Raw genomic sequence first — 17,586 nt, 5'->3', positions numbered from 1 at the left:
GTAATGTTATTTTAAACCCTAACTTTAAAAAAAATCGGCACATTTTTTTTCTTTAAAAAACTTTTATAACAACTTTAATTTCTATTCGTGCATTATGTGAGGTGTTTTTTTTAATGTTTTATGTAGTGTTTGTGCGTTTTGGGTTTTTCTCATTCATAGTAATAGGAGATTCATAACTTACGAATCTTCTATTACTATGAATGAGAAAATACTTACCTGTGATTGGGTGTCCAGGCCCACGTGACTCCTGCAGACGTCTCAACGTGAACGCGCTGCGACGCGCAGTCACGAGCGGCCTCCGGACCGGGATCTCAAGCGGGCGCAGCAGCTTCAGGTAAGTGCGCATTTTATTTTTATTCTACAGTGCTTTGCCTGCGGGAAGTCCTCGAGAGGAATTTCTGGGCCATTCTCTTCACATTTACCCTGTCCAACCCATTCAGAATTGTAAAGACCTCCATCAGATCTCCTTTAAGTCTTCTTTTTTCTAAGCCCCAACCTAACCAATCGTTCCCAATAGCTGTAATCTCTCAGCTCTGGCACCAACCTTGTCAATCTTTTTGCACTTTAGCCAGTACTTCTCTGTCCTTTTTATTGTATAGCACAGAACTGTGCACATTACTCCACACCCGGCCTGACCAGGGTCCTATACAAGTTAAACATAACTTCACTGCTTTTCAATGCTGTACCCCATGAAATAAATCCCAGTACTTTGTTAGCATTTTTAATTGCTTTGCTAACCTGCGATGCTGCTTTTAATGATTTGTTCTATATCCAGAGATCCCTTTGCTCTTGTACCCCATTCACTTTCACATTTTCTAAGGTGCAGGCGATGTTTCTATTTCTCACATTTATCGATGTTAAAGTTAATTTGTCACTTCACTGCCCAGTCTGCAAGTTTTGTAATGCCTTCTTGTATTATGCTGCATTCTTCCTCAGTGTTAGCTATTCCACCCAGTTTGGCATCAGCTGCAAATTTTGCTATTGAGTTACTTAGTCCCCAAGTCCAAATCATCAATGTAAACAATGAATAAAAGCACTGATCCTTGTGCAACATCACTTTCTACCTTCCTCCACCCTGAATAAATACCCTTTACCCCGACTCGCTTTCAATTTTTTAGCCAATTTGCTATCCATTCAGCTATTTGTACCCTGACTCCACATGCGCTAACTTTTGTTATGAGCCTCCCATGTGGTGACTTACTGAAGGTCTTTTGAAAATCCAAGTATATGACATCTACCACAGTACCCTTGTCTACTCTTTCCATCAACTATTCAAAGAATTATATCAGGTTAGTCAAGCATAACTTAGCCTTTTGGAATCCCTGCTGAATATTGTTTGTTATATTTTCTATCTCTAGATGCTCTTCTATCACTTCCTTTAATATAGATTCCAGTATCTTTCCTATCACTGACATTAAGCCTCTTTTTGTATATAGGAACATTAGCTGTCTGCTGTCTTCTGGCACTAGCTCCTCTTCTATGGAACTTCCTCAGAGGATTTAAAGCACTGCAGTAATATACTGCATCAAATAATACCCATGTATTTGCATTTTGTACAGCAAGGAATTAATAGAACTCCTGTATTTAAGCAGACATATTGATCGCAGAGTCTTCGAAGTTTCAGGCATGGCTCAGTGGGTGGCACTCTTGCCTTTGTGTCAGAAGGTTGTGGGTTCAAGTTCCACTCCAGAGACTTGAGCACATAGTCTAGGCTGACACTCCAGTACAGAGCTGAGGGAGTGCTGCATTGTGGGAGGTGCCAATCTTTGGGATGAGACGTTAAACCGAGGCCCCATCTGCTCTCTCAGGTGGATGTAAAAGATCCCGTGGTACTATTTGAGCAAGAGCAGACTCCTCATGGTCAGTATTTAGCCCTCAGCCCACATCACTAAAACAGATTAAGTGGTTATTATCATGCTGCTGTTTGTTTGTGGGAGTTTGCTGTGTGCAAATTAGCTGCTGTGTTTACTACATTACAACAGTGCCTACTCTGCAAAGATATTGCACTTGGTGTAAAGCCCTTTGCGATATCTTGAGGTCGTGAAAGGCGCTATATAAATTAACGTCTTTCTGTGATGCTGGAAGTGGGTGGATTGCTCCAGGCCCCTGAAGGCTGGAATTCCCCAACATTAATGATGCGACCGATAAAGCCATTGTAAAATATAAGCACTTTCAATTTTATTCAGCTATTTTACACAAGGTTAAAATATTAACATTTAGAAAAGAATGTATTGCGAGAGTCTGAATCATTAGACAGTAAAACATTGCAGAGAGTATCCTAAAGGCACTGTATCCAGGCGACAATGGATCTCCAGCTCCATCAGGAATGAGCAAGTGCAGGAGATTTGTGCTTACCCCTTTAAGGGGTATTTCCTATCAAGTTTAATTACGAAAAAAAATGATTTCCCCCATTCACGAGTGTTGGGACAATGTCCTTGGGACTCAGGAGTGAAGCTGTTCACAACACATTTGGGTTATTACTTTGTATCATTTTCCTCACGAGGAAGATGTGCCTTTAAGAAGCTGATATTTTGGTCAAAAATCACCCAAAGGCAGGGGAAGATATTCGGGCCCGTGGATTGCGGAGTCTGAATTGAGCAACTGGGATGTAAATGGACCTCATCACATTATGTGCAGCTGAAGAACTCAATTCCAAAGTTTGGGCTTAGGGACTGCAGCCCAGAATTACCATTTGTGTCATTAGCTAAAGAATAGTAACTCCTAAACCTCTCCGCCTCTCTATTTCTCTCCCCTCCTTTAAGACACTCATTAAAACCTCTACCTATTTGACCAAGGTTTTGCTCCCCTGTTCTAATATCTGCTTCTTTGGTTCATTGTCAATTTTTGTCTGATTATGCTCCTGTGAAGCACCTTGGGTCATTTTACTATATTAAAGGTGCTGTGTGGGGTACGGTAACATAGTGGTTATGTCACTGGACTTGTAATCCAGTCTTGATCTGGAGACATGAGTTCAAATCCCACCATTGCAGTTGGGGAATTTAAATTCATTTACTGGTAATTAAATAAATCTGGAATAAAAAGCTAGTATCAGTAATGTTGACCATGAAACTACTGGATAGTCGTAAAAACCCATCTGGTTCACTAATGTGCTTCAGGGAAGAAAATCTGCCGCCCTTACCTGGTCTGGCTCCAGACCCACAGCAATGTGGTTGACTCTTAGCTGCCCTCTGAAATGGCGGCTTATAACCTCTTTCTCAAGGGTAATTAGGGATGGGCAATAAGTGCCGGCCTTGCCAGCGACGCCCACATCCCGTGAATGAATATACAAAAATATAAATGCAAGTTATTGTTATCTTCATTTGACATTCTTTCGTCCATTTGAAATAAGCAGGTGAGCTAAAATAGCAAACAGAGCATGTGCTAGCATCCTGATCAGTAATTGTGGGCTGACATCCTTAACTGGGGTAAATCTGTCTTCACCCGAGCTACTCGTGTACATATGCAAGCGAAGGGCAGTCAGGAGCCGGAACTGTGGCCGATATTCCTCCCCCTCTCCCAGCTCCAGGCCAAGAACAGTAGCCTTTTCGAATGAGCTGCCACCTCTGCACTGGGAGCGCAATGCCCACAGCGGCCATGCCGGGGTCTGAAGGCGTTAAAAGGAGACTTCGGAACACTGCAGTAACTCGATGGGAGAAATTCTAAACTCAAAGCTGACCAGGCCCACCCACAGCCCAGAGGAATTTTAAGACTTACAGTGTCTTTGTTGCAGTAACCATGGTAACCCACCTTATTATAGAAAGCAAGTCTGAAGGGGGAGTTTGGCACTGTTTGAGGACAAAGGAGCTACACCACACCACACCCCCCGAGCTGGAGCAAGTGACGATATTCAGCTGTTACATCAATAGTAATGGATTACCTTGTTGTTGTAACTTTTCAGAGGTTTTTTTTGAAGCCAGCTGGTCAAAAGTCAGAAAAAACATAGTCAAGGGCTACAATTGGACAGTGCATCCCGACAGATCAATCTTGGGCCTTACAGAGTGTGTGGTGGTTGAGAGGAAACATCATCAACAGCTCAGAGACAGCCACAGAAAAATAGCTCATCAAATTCACAAGCTTTTTGCTCAGTTATTCCACATTTAAGAGAAAAACTCGCAGTCCCCTATAAACATCAATCTTTCCTCTTTCCCTTTAAGTCTTGGTATTTGTTATCTGCTGCTTAGCATTTCTCTGGTTAGAGTTCTCTCTGATCATTCACTCAGCCTTTTGGAATACTTTCCATTTCTTGCGAAGTTATGCAGAAATGTAACATTCTTTCTCCCGGTGTTGAAATCCAGACTCATCACACTGTCTCTAACTCAATCTTTCCCGTCACCTCATGAAATGTGAAACTCCATATCTCCCCTCGGACTTTCCTTTCTCCTACAATAAAACCTATGCTTGGTGTCACTGAGCCCCCGCTCATCGATTTATCTTGCATTTTCTCCTGCTCCTTCCAGCCTTGATGATATCCAACGCCATTACCCATCACCCTGAGCCTAGGTTCTTCAACAAAAGAAAAATAATTAAGCTTCCGTTTCATAATTACACCCAGTTATGGAAATAAATGTTCTACAGACTGAGTTACTCATAATCGCTACCAACATAGAAAGAAGACATGGCAATCCAACTGGGCACTTGGGTGGCCAAATCACATGACCTCTGACTTCCAACTACCCCGCCCCCACACTGCCACCATTGGTCCCCTGTCAATCCTCGCGGTGCCCCGCATTCTTATGCCAATCTGAAGTGAATAGACTCTTCATTCCTAAATCCTAAAGGGGGTGCATGAACAGAGAGACCTGGGGGTATATGTGCACAAATCGTTGAAGGTGGTAGGGAAGGTTGAGAAAATGCTTAAAAAAGCTTACGGGATCCTGGGCTTCATAAATAGAGGCACAGAGTACAAAAGCAAGGAAGTTAAGATGAACCTTTATAAAACACTGATTCAGCCTCAACTGGAGTATTGAGTCCGATTCTGGGCACCGCACTTTAGGAAGGATGTGAGGGCCTTAGAGAGGGTGCAGAGAAGATTTACGAGACTGATTGCAGGGATGAGGAACTTCAGTTACGGGGATAAACTGGAGAAGCTGGGGTTGTTCTCCTTAGAGCAGAGAAGGTTGAGAGGAGATTTGATAGAGTTATTCAAAATCATGTGGGGTCTGGACAGAGTAGATAGAGAGAAACTGTTCTCATTGGCGGAAGGGTCGAGTACCAGAGGACACAGACTTAAGGTGATTGGCAAAAGAACCAAAGGCGACATGAGGAAAATCTTTTTTACACAGTGGTTAGGATCTGGAATGCACTGCCTGAAAGGGTGGTGGAGGCAGACTCAATCGTGGCTTTCAAAAGGGAATTGGATAAGTACCTGAAGGAAAAAAAACTGCAGGGCTACGGGGAAAGGGCGGGGGAAGGGGGACTAGCTGAAGTGCTCTTGCAGAGAGACGGCATGGGCTCGATGGGCCAAATGGTCTCCTTCTTTGTTGTAACCATTCTATGATTGGGTGATTCTTGACTATCAAACAGACTTTTTCCCTCATAACCAATATTTTTTATAACTAAACAAAAGCGTTCATTGAAAATTGAAAGAAAAACTACTTTTTAATGCTCCTATGATCTTGCCCCTGAGTTTCTCGTGGCAGTGTCCTGGGGATTAATCTTTAATTCCCAGAGACTCTAGGGCATTCCTGGAGGGTTGGCAACCCCAGCTGGGTGGTTCAATGTCAATGTGTCGTCTTCCCAAATGGGTAAGACTGGGCTAAGAAAATCTCACAGTAAAGGAAGAGGTGAGATGAGATGTCTGACAAGTAAGGTTTTATTCTCAGGAACTTCTGATCAAAACTTTCTTTGGAAACAAACATTCAGGCGTCATATTGACTTTCTGCCACTAGGTGTAGCTGCAAATAAAGTGTGCAATAGTGACAACTAATGGCCACAACGTGGTACTGTTTACGAACACATTCCCCATCAGGCACATCTTTGGGTTTACAATAGTGCAGGTGAGCACCTGAGCTGATATTTATAGTGACTATAGTGACACTTCCCTTAAAAGCGTAATTGAAATTATGATAAAGGCAGTGTGAGCTGCATGTATTATATCGCTGCCAGCTGTACTTCATTAGTGCCGCAGCTTTTAGAATCCACACATTACTTTGTCCAGGGATTTATACAAAGTGATCATTTCAACAATGCTACTGGGATACAGCCTCATATCAAAATCCGAGCACTTCATCCCAATGCACCATAACTATTCCCAATTTACCACCACCGTACGGAAACCCCTAAGTACCAAACTCGTCCCATTCCCTTTGACAGAATCCCATAGACTAAAATCAATTCCCATTCACTCCCATTAGATGGAATTCCTCAACCCTGATTAGAAAATCATCACCCGAACGTGATCAGATTTATCGTGCTTTGCACAGAATTCCATTCAGACGCGGTCACATTCAGTTTGAGGGCAGAGCATTTCACCGGCCCCAATTCCTTCTGCAACACGTTATCTGTTGACGTTGTTTGGCAAGAAATGTCGAATAAATACTTTTGTGAATGTCACCAGAAGGTTTGCAAACTGGGGCTATTGTTAGCTGGAGTCACTGGAAAATTTGGTCACAGAATCACATTTATTATTGGAATGACAGAAGTGTAGAAAATTACTGAGCGCCTTTCTATCAGGTCAGTTCTTGGGCTAACCTTGAAACACTCGGGGGTGAAATTTGACTTGGCTGCTGCGTAAAATGTGTGATAGTGAATCGGCTGCCTGTTTCACACCTCGTCTGATTTTTGTTTCCATTGAGGTGTGCCGGCTGTCGCCGGAGTCAAATTTTACCCCTTTACATTTTTTTTAAAGTTTGCTGCAGAAATGAACTACTGCTATTCTCAGAGGGTCCATCAAGGGCTCAAGGCCTGTCACCTCACTGCCCATCACCTGTAAACTCTGGTACAATTATAACTGTGGGTTATAACATTCTTTGGGCTTCAGAGAGACATGGCTAAAGGGACAGAGATAAAGGGGCCGTGAAGAGCCAAGTAAACATAGGACTCGTGCAATGTTGTGCTTTTGAGGGCTTTCTCAGTGTTCATTGTGGTTTCACTGCAAGTTAAAGTGTCTGTTGGAAGGTCTCCTCTGCCTTCCCTCTTCCCTTTTCTCTCCCCTCTCATTCCCAGACCTGCAATACCGGCTTCCCGTCTCTCTCCCTCGCCACCATCTAACCCACGAGCCTTGGATAAAAAGCACCTGATTTACAAATCGGACGCTGGGTGGTCCGTGCAAGTGGTCAGCTGTCCCCCCCTTGTCTGCAACAGCTGGCACAGCAGCAGCAACGCAGCAAGCGGGCAAGGCAGGGGCAGTGCCGCCACCAGGCCGCGGTGGACGAGGAGCGGGCCGACACGAGGTCCTCCTGCGAGACCACCAGCATGGCTTCCTCCGTCTGAACCGAGGTGGAGGATGATGGGCTCAGAGCCTCCCGGAAGTTCCGCAGGAACCAAAGGCCTTCACCAGACAGACCAGGATCGGCAGCTGAAACAAAAAGGAAAATGAATTATGTCAGTTTGCCGGACGGCGAAGCTGAATAGAAGATTTTTCCACTTGAGGCAAATACTTTGTGGTGAAATGTCCAAAGGGGCTCTCCTGATCTCCCACCTTGACCTCGGAACATAGGAATAGAGTAGGCCATTCAGCCCCTCAAGCCTGTTCCACCATTCCATTAGGTCAGGCTAATCGGTATCTGAACTCCATCAATTCCGTTTGATTCCAAACACTTTAACACCCTTGCCTATCAAAAATCTATTCATCTCAGTTTTGAACTTTTCAATTGATCTAGCCTCAATAGCTTTTGATGGAGAGCGTTTCAGATTCCCACTCATCATCATCCTAGGTAGTCCCTCGGAATCGAGCAAGACTTGCTTCCACTCTTTACATGAGTTCTTAGGTGACTGTACAGTCCAATATGGGAACCACAATCTCTGTCACAGGTGGGACAAATAGTTGTTGAGGGAAGGGGTGGGTGCGACTGGTTTGCCGCATGCTCTTTCCAAGATTCCCACTACCCTTTGTGTGAAGAAGTGCTTCCTTACATCATTTCTGAATGGCCGAGCTCTAATTTTAAAGTTCTGCCCTCTTGTTCCGGACTCCCCATCAGAGGAACCTCAGAAACCTGGAGTAAGGGTGTAAATCACTGTTAATGCGCTTTCTCTAGAGTTTTCTCCCAAGTTAGGGCAGGAGATCAGAAGAATCCCAAGGAAATGTAACCCTATCAAGTTCAGACATGAGGTTGATTCCCTGCTATGAAGAGATCTACCACCATCACCTCAACAATGAGTTTCGAACCAAAAAGACACTCCACATCTTCTGTCCATAACTTCCATTTTTGAAATGGCAATAAATTAGCTCCTAAATTCAACTGAGGTCCTTTTTCTTTGCCCACTAGCTGCTAGGGCAAGTGCCCCAAATTCATTTCACTTCGACCTTTGCAGCCAACAGAGAAAAGAATCTTCTGTCCAATCTTTCTGGGTTTGACTGGAGTCCACATTGAAGGACATTCCAGATCAAAGCCAACTGGCTGGCTCTAGCTTGCTATTAAGAAAAATACATTAAAAAAAATATTCATTCTTGGGATGTGGGTGTCACTAGCAAGTCCAGCATTTATTGCCCGTCCCTAATTGTCCTTATTAAGAAGGTGGTTGTGAGCCTTCTTCTTGAACCACTGCAGTCCGTGTGGTGAAGGTGCTCCCATGGTGCTGCCCAAAAATTCAACCACAGGTGCGAGAAACAGGCACTTGGATTTCTTGACTCGTAGGCCTACCCGATCCAACCGCTTTAGTACTTCCTCCAAATTACGGAGGTGAGAGTCGGTGTCTCTGCCCGTGATAAGTATGTCGTCTTGAAATACAACCGTCCCCGGGATGGACTTGAGCAGACTCTCCATGTTGCGCTGGAATATGGCAGCTGCCGACCTGATCCGAATGGGCATTGATTGTACTTGAAAAGGCCTCGATGTGTGTTGATGGTGGTGAGTAGCTTGGATTCCTCGGTCAATTCTTGCGTCATATACGCAGATGTGAGGTCTCATTTTGAGAAAAGTTTACCTCCAGCCAATGTGGCAAATAAGTTCTCCGCTCTGGGTAGCGGGTACTGGTCCTGTAGGAAGACTCTGTTTATGGTAGATATGTAGTCCCCACAGACTCGTACGGATCCATCAGGCTTCATGACTGGGACGATGGGACTTGCCCAGTCGCTAAATTCCACAGGTGATATAATGCCTTCCCGCAGAAGCCTGTCTAGTTCGCGTTCAATCTTTTCCCTCATCACATAGGGTACAGCTCTGGCCTTGTGATGGACTGGTCTAGCATCCTGTGTGATATAGATTTTGACTTTGGCCCCTTTGAAAGTGCCCACACCTGGCTGAAAGAGATGTTCAAATCGCTTTATAACTGTTGAGCAGGAGGTCCGTTCCTCTAATGACATGGCATGGATATCATCCCATTTCCAGTTTAGTTTTGCCAGGCAGCTTCTCCCCAGCAGTGCTGGGGGGTCTCCAGGGACAATCCACAGGGGAAGTCGGTTCACTGTCCCTTTGTGTGTGACAGAGAGCATGGCGCTGCCAAGGACTGGTATGATTTCTTTGGTATAGGTCCTTAGTTTGGTGTCGACCCTTGAGTTTTGGTCTGTCTCTTTTATGCGGCCACAGTTGTTCAAATTATTGAGCGCCCATGAGAGATTGACTCGCTCCCGTATCCAGCTCCATGTTGACAGATATCCCGTTGAGTAGGACCCTCATCATTATAGGAGGTGTCCTGTTGTAGGAGCAGCGGCCATTGATCGTGTTGACCCGCTGTACATCGGTGTCCCGGGTACTGTCCCCACCATCTTCTGGTCCGCTTTCTGACCCATCCGATTCGTATACCAGCCGAGCTGCCGTTTTTTGCACATGCGGGCCAAATGCCCTGTATATTCACAATTTCTGCAAACAGCCTGCTGAAATCGACATCCCCTTGATGAGTGCCCATTCCCACACCTTCAGCACAGACCTGTTCCAGTGTTCAAAGTGTTCCCAAAGAATGAGCTGCGTCTGGCTGATCTCTCTTGAGCTTTTCTCAGTTTGTAGTTGATTGCTCGCATTGTGGGTTGCTGAGGTGTGAACGGCCGTTCCTGTGGCCCTTGATGGCTTCTGCCTGCTGTCGAGAGCCTGTTCTCCCGGTTTTGTCTGTGTGTGGGGGTAGCAGCTTGTTTAGTGCTGTGAACTTCTTGTTCCGATATTTCGTTAGTTGTCGTACCTGCATTGTAAATCAACCTCGTTTCTTCTTCCCCTACCAAGAATGTCTATGCAACCAGTGCTGCTGCTTCTAAGGTCAGGTTCTTGGTCTCTATGAGCTTTCGGAATATGCCTGCGTGGCCTATTCCTTCAATGAAAAAGTCTCTCAGCATTTCTCTCCTCAGCTCATCGGAGAACTCACATAAACTAGCCAACCTCCGAAGTTCCGCCACGAAGTCGGGTATGCTTTGGCCCACACAGCGTCTGTAGTTGTAGAACCTGTGTCTGGCCATGTGTAGGTTGCTCGCTGGCTTCAGGTGGTCTCTTACCAGTGTGCTCAATTCTTCAAATGACTTGCTTGCTGGTTTCTCTGGTGCCAACAGATCCTTCATTAAAGCGTATGTTTTCGAGCCACAGCTGGTCAAGAGATGGGCTCTTCTGTTGTCTGCCTTATCGTCGCCTAACCAGTCTTTGGTTACAAAGCTTTGCTGGAGCCTTTCTATAAAGTCCTCCCAATTGTCTCCCGCATTGTACTTTTCATCTGATCCGTTGTTCGCCATTCTGTGGATTCTGTAATCCCGTAACTTGTCGCCACTGTAAAGTCCTGTCCCCTCAGTACAGATTCACACGAGGCATGTAGTGAAGTCAAGGTCACTCTGGACCTGCACCTTTATTTCCTTGCTCTGGAATGCTGCACTTGCCTGAGACCTGTCCTTATATACCTGTCTCTTGCAAGTGCACCCCTGGTGGTAAGGTATGCTGGTGGTTACAGGTCATATCTTATTACAGTCATGTATAGCATGTTAGGATACAGTTATATATAATAATGTAAGATACATGACAGTTAGAATGTAGGAGGACAGATAAAAGTTATTTTGTTAAAGTCAAACAAGGTGACCCACTGATGTGAGGAAGCATAGCATATTCATTATTTTGTATTATTATACAAATATAAGTTTTACTCTTTGTGACCAAGTGACTCTGTTTGTAACTGTTTCTCTGTATGTTCATGTGCTCTGAAATACAGCAGTTTACCGATCTATATCTGGCCTCATATTATCATGTTTTCTCATGACCTGCCTCGAGAAAGATTCAAGAGGCATCATGGGGATACCAGCAAAAGACAGAAATATCCAGTTCAGATCACAAAGGGGTAGTATAGTTACACCACTGGGTTATAAGAACATAAGAAATAGGAACAGGAGTAGGCCATCCGGCCCCTCGAGCCTGCTCCACCATTCAATACGAACATGGCTGATCCGATCATGAACTCAGCTCCACTTCTCTGCCCGCTCCCCATAACCCCTTATCCCCTTATCGTTTATACTGCCATATAAGTAGGTATTGGGCAGTTTGGGTAAACTCTGCCACATAAGGGGCATGGGATCCACTTATACAAGTGACTAATGGCACGGGACCATTTTAAACCACCAGTATATTGTCCACGGTTAGTTGAATGAAGGTTTTTTTCAAGTAGCACAACCTGGTGGCCAGAGGCTGCAACTACATTGTGACAGTTGACACAGAAAAATGTTGACATAGCAATTTACAACGGCAGACGTTGACAGAAAAATGCGTTGGACGTAAAGTTGGGACAGTAGGAAGTAATCCTTACGGACAGGATGTAAGAGCTGTACGCGAGATTTGAATATAATATACAGAATAGCAGTTGGCACCAACCTGCTTCTTCTCCATCGTAAAGCCTGGAATATTTGTTTATCGCCAGCTTGGGCAAGCATTGTTCCACAGAGACCCACCGCCCAGTCATGGGGCACAGCAGCTCTGTCGGCTGGTACAGAAGCTACAGAAGGAAAATAAAGGGATTAAGCAGAAGGGTCAACTCAACAGATTTGGAACAAAGGTTTCAGTAAACTTTAGACGGAGTAAGAACCAGTTCAGATTTCTGCTCATTCTAGTCACCTCACCCAGGTTTGAAATATTAATGTTTAAACCCAGAATAAGAGTGGTGATAAAACACAACTGCAGGGCTAAAGAGGTAATGCTACTTTAGTTCAGCAATGGATGTCTGCACACAACACCTGTGACATGAGGACTGAACCCGAGTAGCCAAATACGCTGCGGAAGAAAAGAAAATCAAAAATTTAAAGACATAAAATAAACAACAGAGACCTGCTGGTGTAAGTGCACATTCTTTTGAAATCATATAATTGTACAATGAAGATTCCTTTTAAAGGAGCAGAGGCCCTTTCCAATAACAAATGTCAAAATCTGCAGGTGACACAAAACTTGGAAGTCTAGTGAATAGTGAGGAGGATAGTGATAGACTTCAAGAGGACATAGACAGGCTGATGGAATGGGCGGATATGTTGCAGAAAAGTGTAAACTGATACATTTTGTTAGGAAGTACAATAGGAAGCAATATAAACTAAAGGGTACAATCCTGAAGGGGGAGCATGACCTGGGAGTATATGTGCACAAATCGTTGAAGGTGGCAGGGCAGTTTGTGAAAGCAATTAAAAAATCATATGGGATCCTGGGCTTCATGAATAGAGGTACAGAGTACAAAGGCGTGAAAATTATGATGAACCTGTATAAAACACTGGTTTGGCCTGAACTGGAGTATTGTGTCCAATTCTGGACATGGCATTTTAGGAAGCATGTGAAGGCCTTAGAGAGGGTACAGAAAAGATTTACAAGAATTATTCCAGGGATGAGGGACTTCAATTGCGTGGATAGACTGGAGAAGCTGGGTTGTTCTCCTTAGAGCAGAGAAGGTTGAGAGGAGATTTGATAGAGGTGTTCAAAATCATGTGGGGTCTGGACAGAGTAGATAGAGAGAAACTGTTCCCATTGGCAGAAGGGTTGAGAACCAGAATGCACAGATTTTAAGTGATTGGCAAAAGAAACAAAGACGACATGAGGAAAAACGTCTTTACGTAGCGAGTGGTTAAATTTCCCAACATTTTTTCCCCCCCCCAAGTTGGCCTGGGGATTTAATCTGGATATTTTTGCCTCACTCAGGAGATCACATGGCTTTTGGGTGGGGTGGGGTGCGGAGTGTACATATTGTGATGCACAAGGCATTGCAGTTGTGTGGGACAGGTTGGATGGACCAGAGGGTCTTTTCCTGTCCGTCATTGTTCATAAGTCCACAAGACTGAAAGGGTTTAGTCTAAACTTACAATGGATTCCTCACTTGAACTATGAAGTGCCAGAATCAACCTTACCGCAGGTTTGCTGAAGATATCCATGCTTACCTTATACTTCACTTTAATGCAAGAGTGCACGTAAGGGCCCAGGTAATAATACTTCATTCTTGGAACCTTCGCATTCAGCCTTTGGGTCAGTGCTATTTCCCTAAAAGACAGTAGGAGTGGAGTCACATGCAGCAGTCCGTCATGCTTCAGGACCCCCCTTCCTCTGTTCTTCAAGCTCGCCCTGCTCAGGCCACACGAGGGAGGAGCAGGGCAGAGCTTGGTTTAATAGGGGAAGAATTCCGCAGAGGGAAATTGTAAACTGGAGTATAAAGAACATGTTTAAAATTTAATTACAAATAATGAGAAGGAAATCTTCCCTCTATGGGGTATATTTTTGTCCAACTGCTAATAATAGCAAAAGAAACATTGATGCAAGTGTATTGTATTCAGATCTGTCTTTCCGCTGAGTTTAACGTGGGGGACAATATATCCATTCATTTGCCTTCACCCCTCCTGGGCCACAATTAATTCTCCATTTCCTTCTAGCTTCTTCAGGTGACATTGCCCAGTGCCGAATTTCAGCCCTTCTACTCTCTGCTGTTGTCCACACTAGAAGCACAGGTGACACGATCTGAAACTTCTTTAAGTTAGAATGCTGACCAGCGGCAGGGACTGAAGCCATGCCCCAGAAGCAAGGAGCTAGTTTTGGCCAAATTGGAGGGGGCCAATCTCAAGATTTGCCAAGTTTGCAGGAAGGGGTGCGAGTTCGGACCAGCAGGGGAATGCTGAGGTAACTAGATGGAAGGCAGACACCCCCTGAGACCCCACAGACTCGCAGACTTAACCTGGAGGCTGAATATGGGGGACAGGGGATCTTGCGAGTGAAATAAAGGTGGTCCTCCAAAGCTACTTTGGCCAACCTCAAAGTGTGGAGGGGGGTGGGGGGTGTGGAGGGGTGAGTGATCCCCAGTACTCCCCCAAATCCTGCCCCCACCCCAATTGAGTTCGCCACTGAGCAGAAGTGTTATTATATTATAGCTGGCCTCCCACCTTCCACCCTTTGTAAACATGAGCTCATTCAAAACTTGCTGCCCATATCCTAATACACATCAAGTCCCATTCTTCCATCATGCCTGTGCTCTTGGTCGGGCAATGTCTCGATTTTTAAATTCTCTTCCTTGTGTTTAAATCCCTCCATGGCCTCGCTCCCTCCCCTATCTCTGTAACCTCTAACCTCCTGCGGATCTCTTCTGAGATCTCTGCATTCCTCCAATTCTGCCCTCTTGAGCATCCCTGATTATAATCGCTCAACCATCGGTGGCTGTGCCTTCAGCTGCCTAGGCCCTCAGCTCTAGAACCTCACTGCCTCTCTATGTCTCTCTCCTCCTTTAAGTCACTCCTTAAAACCTATTTTCTTTGACCAAGCTTCTGGTCACCTGTCCTAATATCTCTAAGTGTCAAATTTTGTCTGATAACATTTCTGTAAAGCATTTTGGTACATTTTTATTTTGATAAAGATGCTATATAAATGCAAGTTACTGTTACTGTTGCAGCCCATTGCCCACTCAATCTCTGATTACCATCTTATGCTTTCTCAAGCAAGGTACCTGAAATACACCATCTTACACTGTAAATTCTGAGACCATATAAAACATTGGTGTCTGTAACATGCATTTTGCTCAGAGATGTTTTTTGTGAAGTTGTCTCCTGACCTAAGGTTGTGATTCTTGTCTGTATTATTGTCTGCTTGCTGCAGTTTGGCAAAGTTCCAGGAACAGACAAACCCTCCCAGGATGGTCCATGGGGCACAGTGGCTAGGCATGTCTGAAGGCCTGTGTGTGTGGGAGGGTCAGACGGTCCAGGTTTGGTTAGATAGCTGCTTTCCAAAGCCTGGATCTCTCAGAGCCAGTGCCAGCCCCAGTGTAAGGAAGAACTTTGCCTTTCAGGACCTCTGGACTTCCCAAAGCACTTTACAGCCAATTAAGTACTTTTGAAGTGTAGTCGCAGTTGTAATGTAAGAAACACAGCAAGCTCAAATAAACTGCAATGAGATAATGACTAGATAATCATTATCTAGAAATCTAATATTTTTAGTGATATTAGTTGAGCATAAATATTTGCCAGAACAGTAAGAGAGCTTTTCCCACAGTTCTTCGAAACAGTGCTATGGGATCATCTACTTCCACCTGCGAGGGCGGACGGGGCCTCGGTTTAATGTCTTATCCGCAAGACGGAACCTCCGTCATAGCAACATTCCCTCAACATCGCACTGGAGTGTCAGCCTAGATTTTTGTGCTCAAGTCTCTGGAGTGGGACTTGAACCCACAACCTTCTGACTCGGAAGCAATAGTGCTACCCACTGACCTACGCCTGGCAAGTGTAAACATGTTGGATTTGCCGAGTCTAATGGAAAAAACAGGCGAGCTCAACCGGCATGGAGCTTGATGCAACAGGAGCGTAGATTGGGAATCGAGGTATGGAGGCCAACATGCTTGGTTGTTAGCCTGAATAAGTTGCCGTTCATTAAAATGAATGGCCATGAACCGAGATCACGAGCCTCCAAGCCCAAGTTTCTTATAGGCGCACTGGGAATGCAAACTTGGGCAAGTGTATTCGTCCCCACTGCAAATTCATTTTCTGTTCTTCGGATAGTACCTGAGTGCAGAGTAGACTCCCAATGAGAGGGAGGAGTAATCTGGATGGTAGCACAGGTACTGGGAGTTAATTCCTTCGGGTAGTATATCCAACAGGCCAAGAGCTATAATTTTCCCGTCCAGCAGGAACTGCTCAATGAAGGAGCCGTAGCCAGTGTCTGGGCCATCGACTGGGTCCTCACCCTGCCAGTGAGATAAAGGGAACAGCGTAAGGGTGGTTCTAGCAACAGAACACTGACAACATCGCTCCACACTTCTTGGCCTTCTGCATTACTACAAATTCTAACCGCGAATGGTTCGAGACAGACCTTGACAACAGTCCATGCATGACCAATTACAGGATCATTAGACATCGGAGAATAAATTGGTAAAAACAAATTAAAATAAGCTTAGACATGGAAGGGAACAAAGAAGGGAAGGAAGACATTTATATAGCACCTTTTACAACCTCCAGACATCCCAAAGCGCTTTACAGCCAATGAAGTAATTTTGAAGTGTAGTCACTGTTGTAATGTGGGTAAAATAAGGGAACTCTTCCCAAACTGTACACTGTTTTGGAGGAGGCTCATGTGAGCATAATGACCAGCATCGACCTGTCGGACTGAATTACCTGCTTCTGTGCTGTAAAGTTCTATGTAATTCTATGTTTAATAAGGACCTCTTACCTGTCTGTACATTGTGAACTAACCTCTCTCATTTGTCTGCAGCACTAATTATATTGTACAAGATAAACTCCTAATCATTTCACAAGAACATTTTTCCCTTAAACCCACAATTCCTTCTGGCTGTATTGGTTTTCTAAAAATAGATTTTATTTTGCTCTTCAAGTTGGAGGTCATTAGTGCTGGGAGTGAAAGGTTTTTGCACCTTTGCTACTCTATTACAGCACAGGCTGAATGAAGAGTGACAATCCCTCTAAACTGTCTCCATTAAGCGCTCCCAAATCAGCCACTGCAGGTTAGATTAAAGGGTTACATTTAATGTACAGCTGCGTGGAAATGCTCCCATTGGGACTGCATATCAGGACATCACGTGCATCTAGTAAACAGTTTTCTTCATTAATTTTATTAAATAATTGGCAGGAAATCTTGGGCAACGTGCATGCGATTTCCCCAATATATGCTTCTGGTGAGTGAGACTTTGCAACGGGTGAGTGACCTCCCAGTTCATCAACTGTAGCTCAGTGGCACCACTCTTGCTTCTGAGTCGGAAGGTTGTGGGTTCAAGACCCATCCCAGAGATCTGAGCACGTAATCTAAGCTGACACTCCAGTGCAGTACCAAGAGAGTGCTGCACTGTCAGAGGTGCCGTCTTTCAGATGAGACATTAAACTGAGATCTCGTCTTCCCCTCTCAGGTGAGCATAAAATATCCTATTGCACTATTTGAAGAGCAGGGGAGTTACCTCTGGTATCCTGGCCAATATTTATCCCTCAACAAACGTCATTTAAAAAATATGATTTGGTCATTATCTTATTGTTGTTTGTGGGAGCTTGCTGTGCACAAATTGGCTGCCACGTTTCCT

At 44.6% G+C, this 17,586-nt stretch overlaps 1 protein-coding gene and 1 long non-coding RNA gene across 3 annotated transcripts in view; one reads left to right on the top strand and one right to left on the bottom strand.

Moving 5' to 3' along the window:
- Positions 1 to 260: 260 nt before the first annotated feature.
- The window catches only part of LOC139276395 (uncharacterized), a 62,527-nt gene continuing 45,201 nt past the window's right edge, over positions 261 to 17,586 (top strand). Inside the window, exon 1 of one of the 2 annotated variants that reach the window (XR_011595925.1) lies at positions 261 to 334. This is a non-coding gene — a long non-coding RNA (uncharacterized lncRNA). The remainder of the gene's footprint in view (positions 335 to 17,586) is intronic. The other variant, XR_011595927.1, reaches the window with a different exon arrangement.
- The window catches only part of LOC139276394 (arginyl-tRNA--protein transferase 1-like), a 79,726-nt gene continuing 64,311 nt past the window's right edge, over positions 2,172 to 17,586 (bottom strand). Inside the window, exons 9-12 of the mRNA XM_070894327.1 lie at positions 16,064 to 16,245; positions 13,469 to 13,568; positions 11,931 to 12,051; positions 2,172 to 7,516 (exon numbers count right to left, since the gene is read on the bottom strand). Coding sequence (XP_070750428.1) covers positions 7,275 to 7,516; positions 11,931 to 12,051; positions 13,469 to 13,568; positions 16,064 to 16,245 — 645 coding nt within the window. The 3' untranslated portion in view covers positions 2,172 to 7,274. The remainder of the gene's footprint in view (positions 7,517 to 11,930; positions 12,052 to 13,468; positions 13,569 to 16,063; positions 16,246 to 17,586) is intronic.

Source organism: Pristiophorus japonicus, chromosome 11 (assembly GCF_044704955.1).
Source record: "Pristiophorus japonicus isolate sPriJap1 chromosome 11, sPriJap1.hap1, whole genome shotgun sequence".
Taxonomy (NCBI): Eukaryota; Metazoa; Chordata; class Chondrichthyes; family Pristiophoridae; genus Pristiophorus; species Pristiophorus japonicus.
Note: the sequence above shows the minus strand (reverse complement) of the source record. Positions and strands in the feature narration are given on the sequence as shown.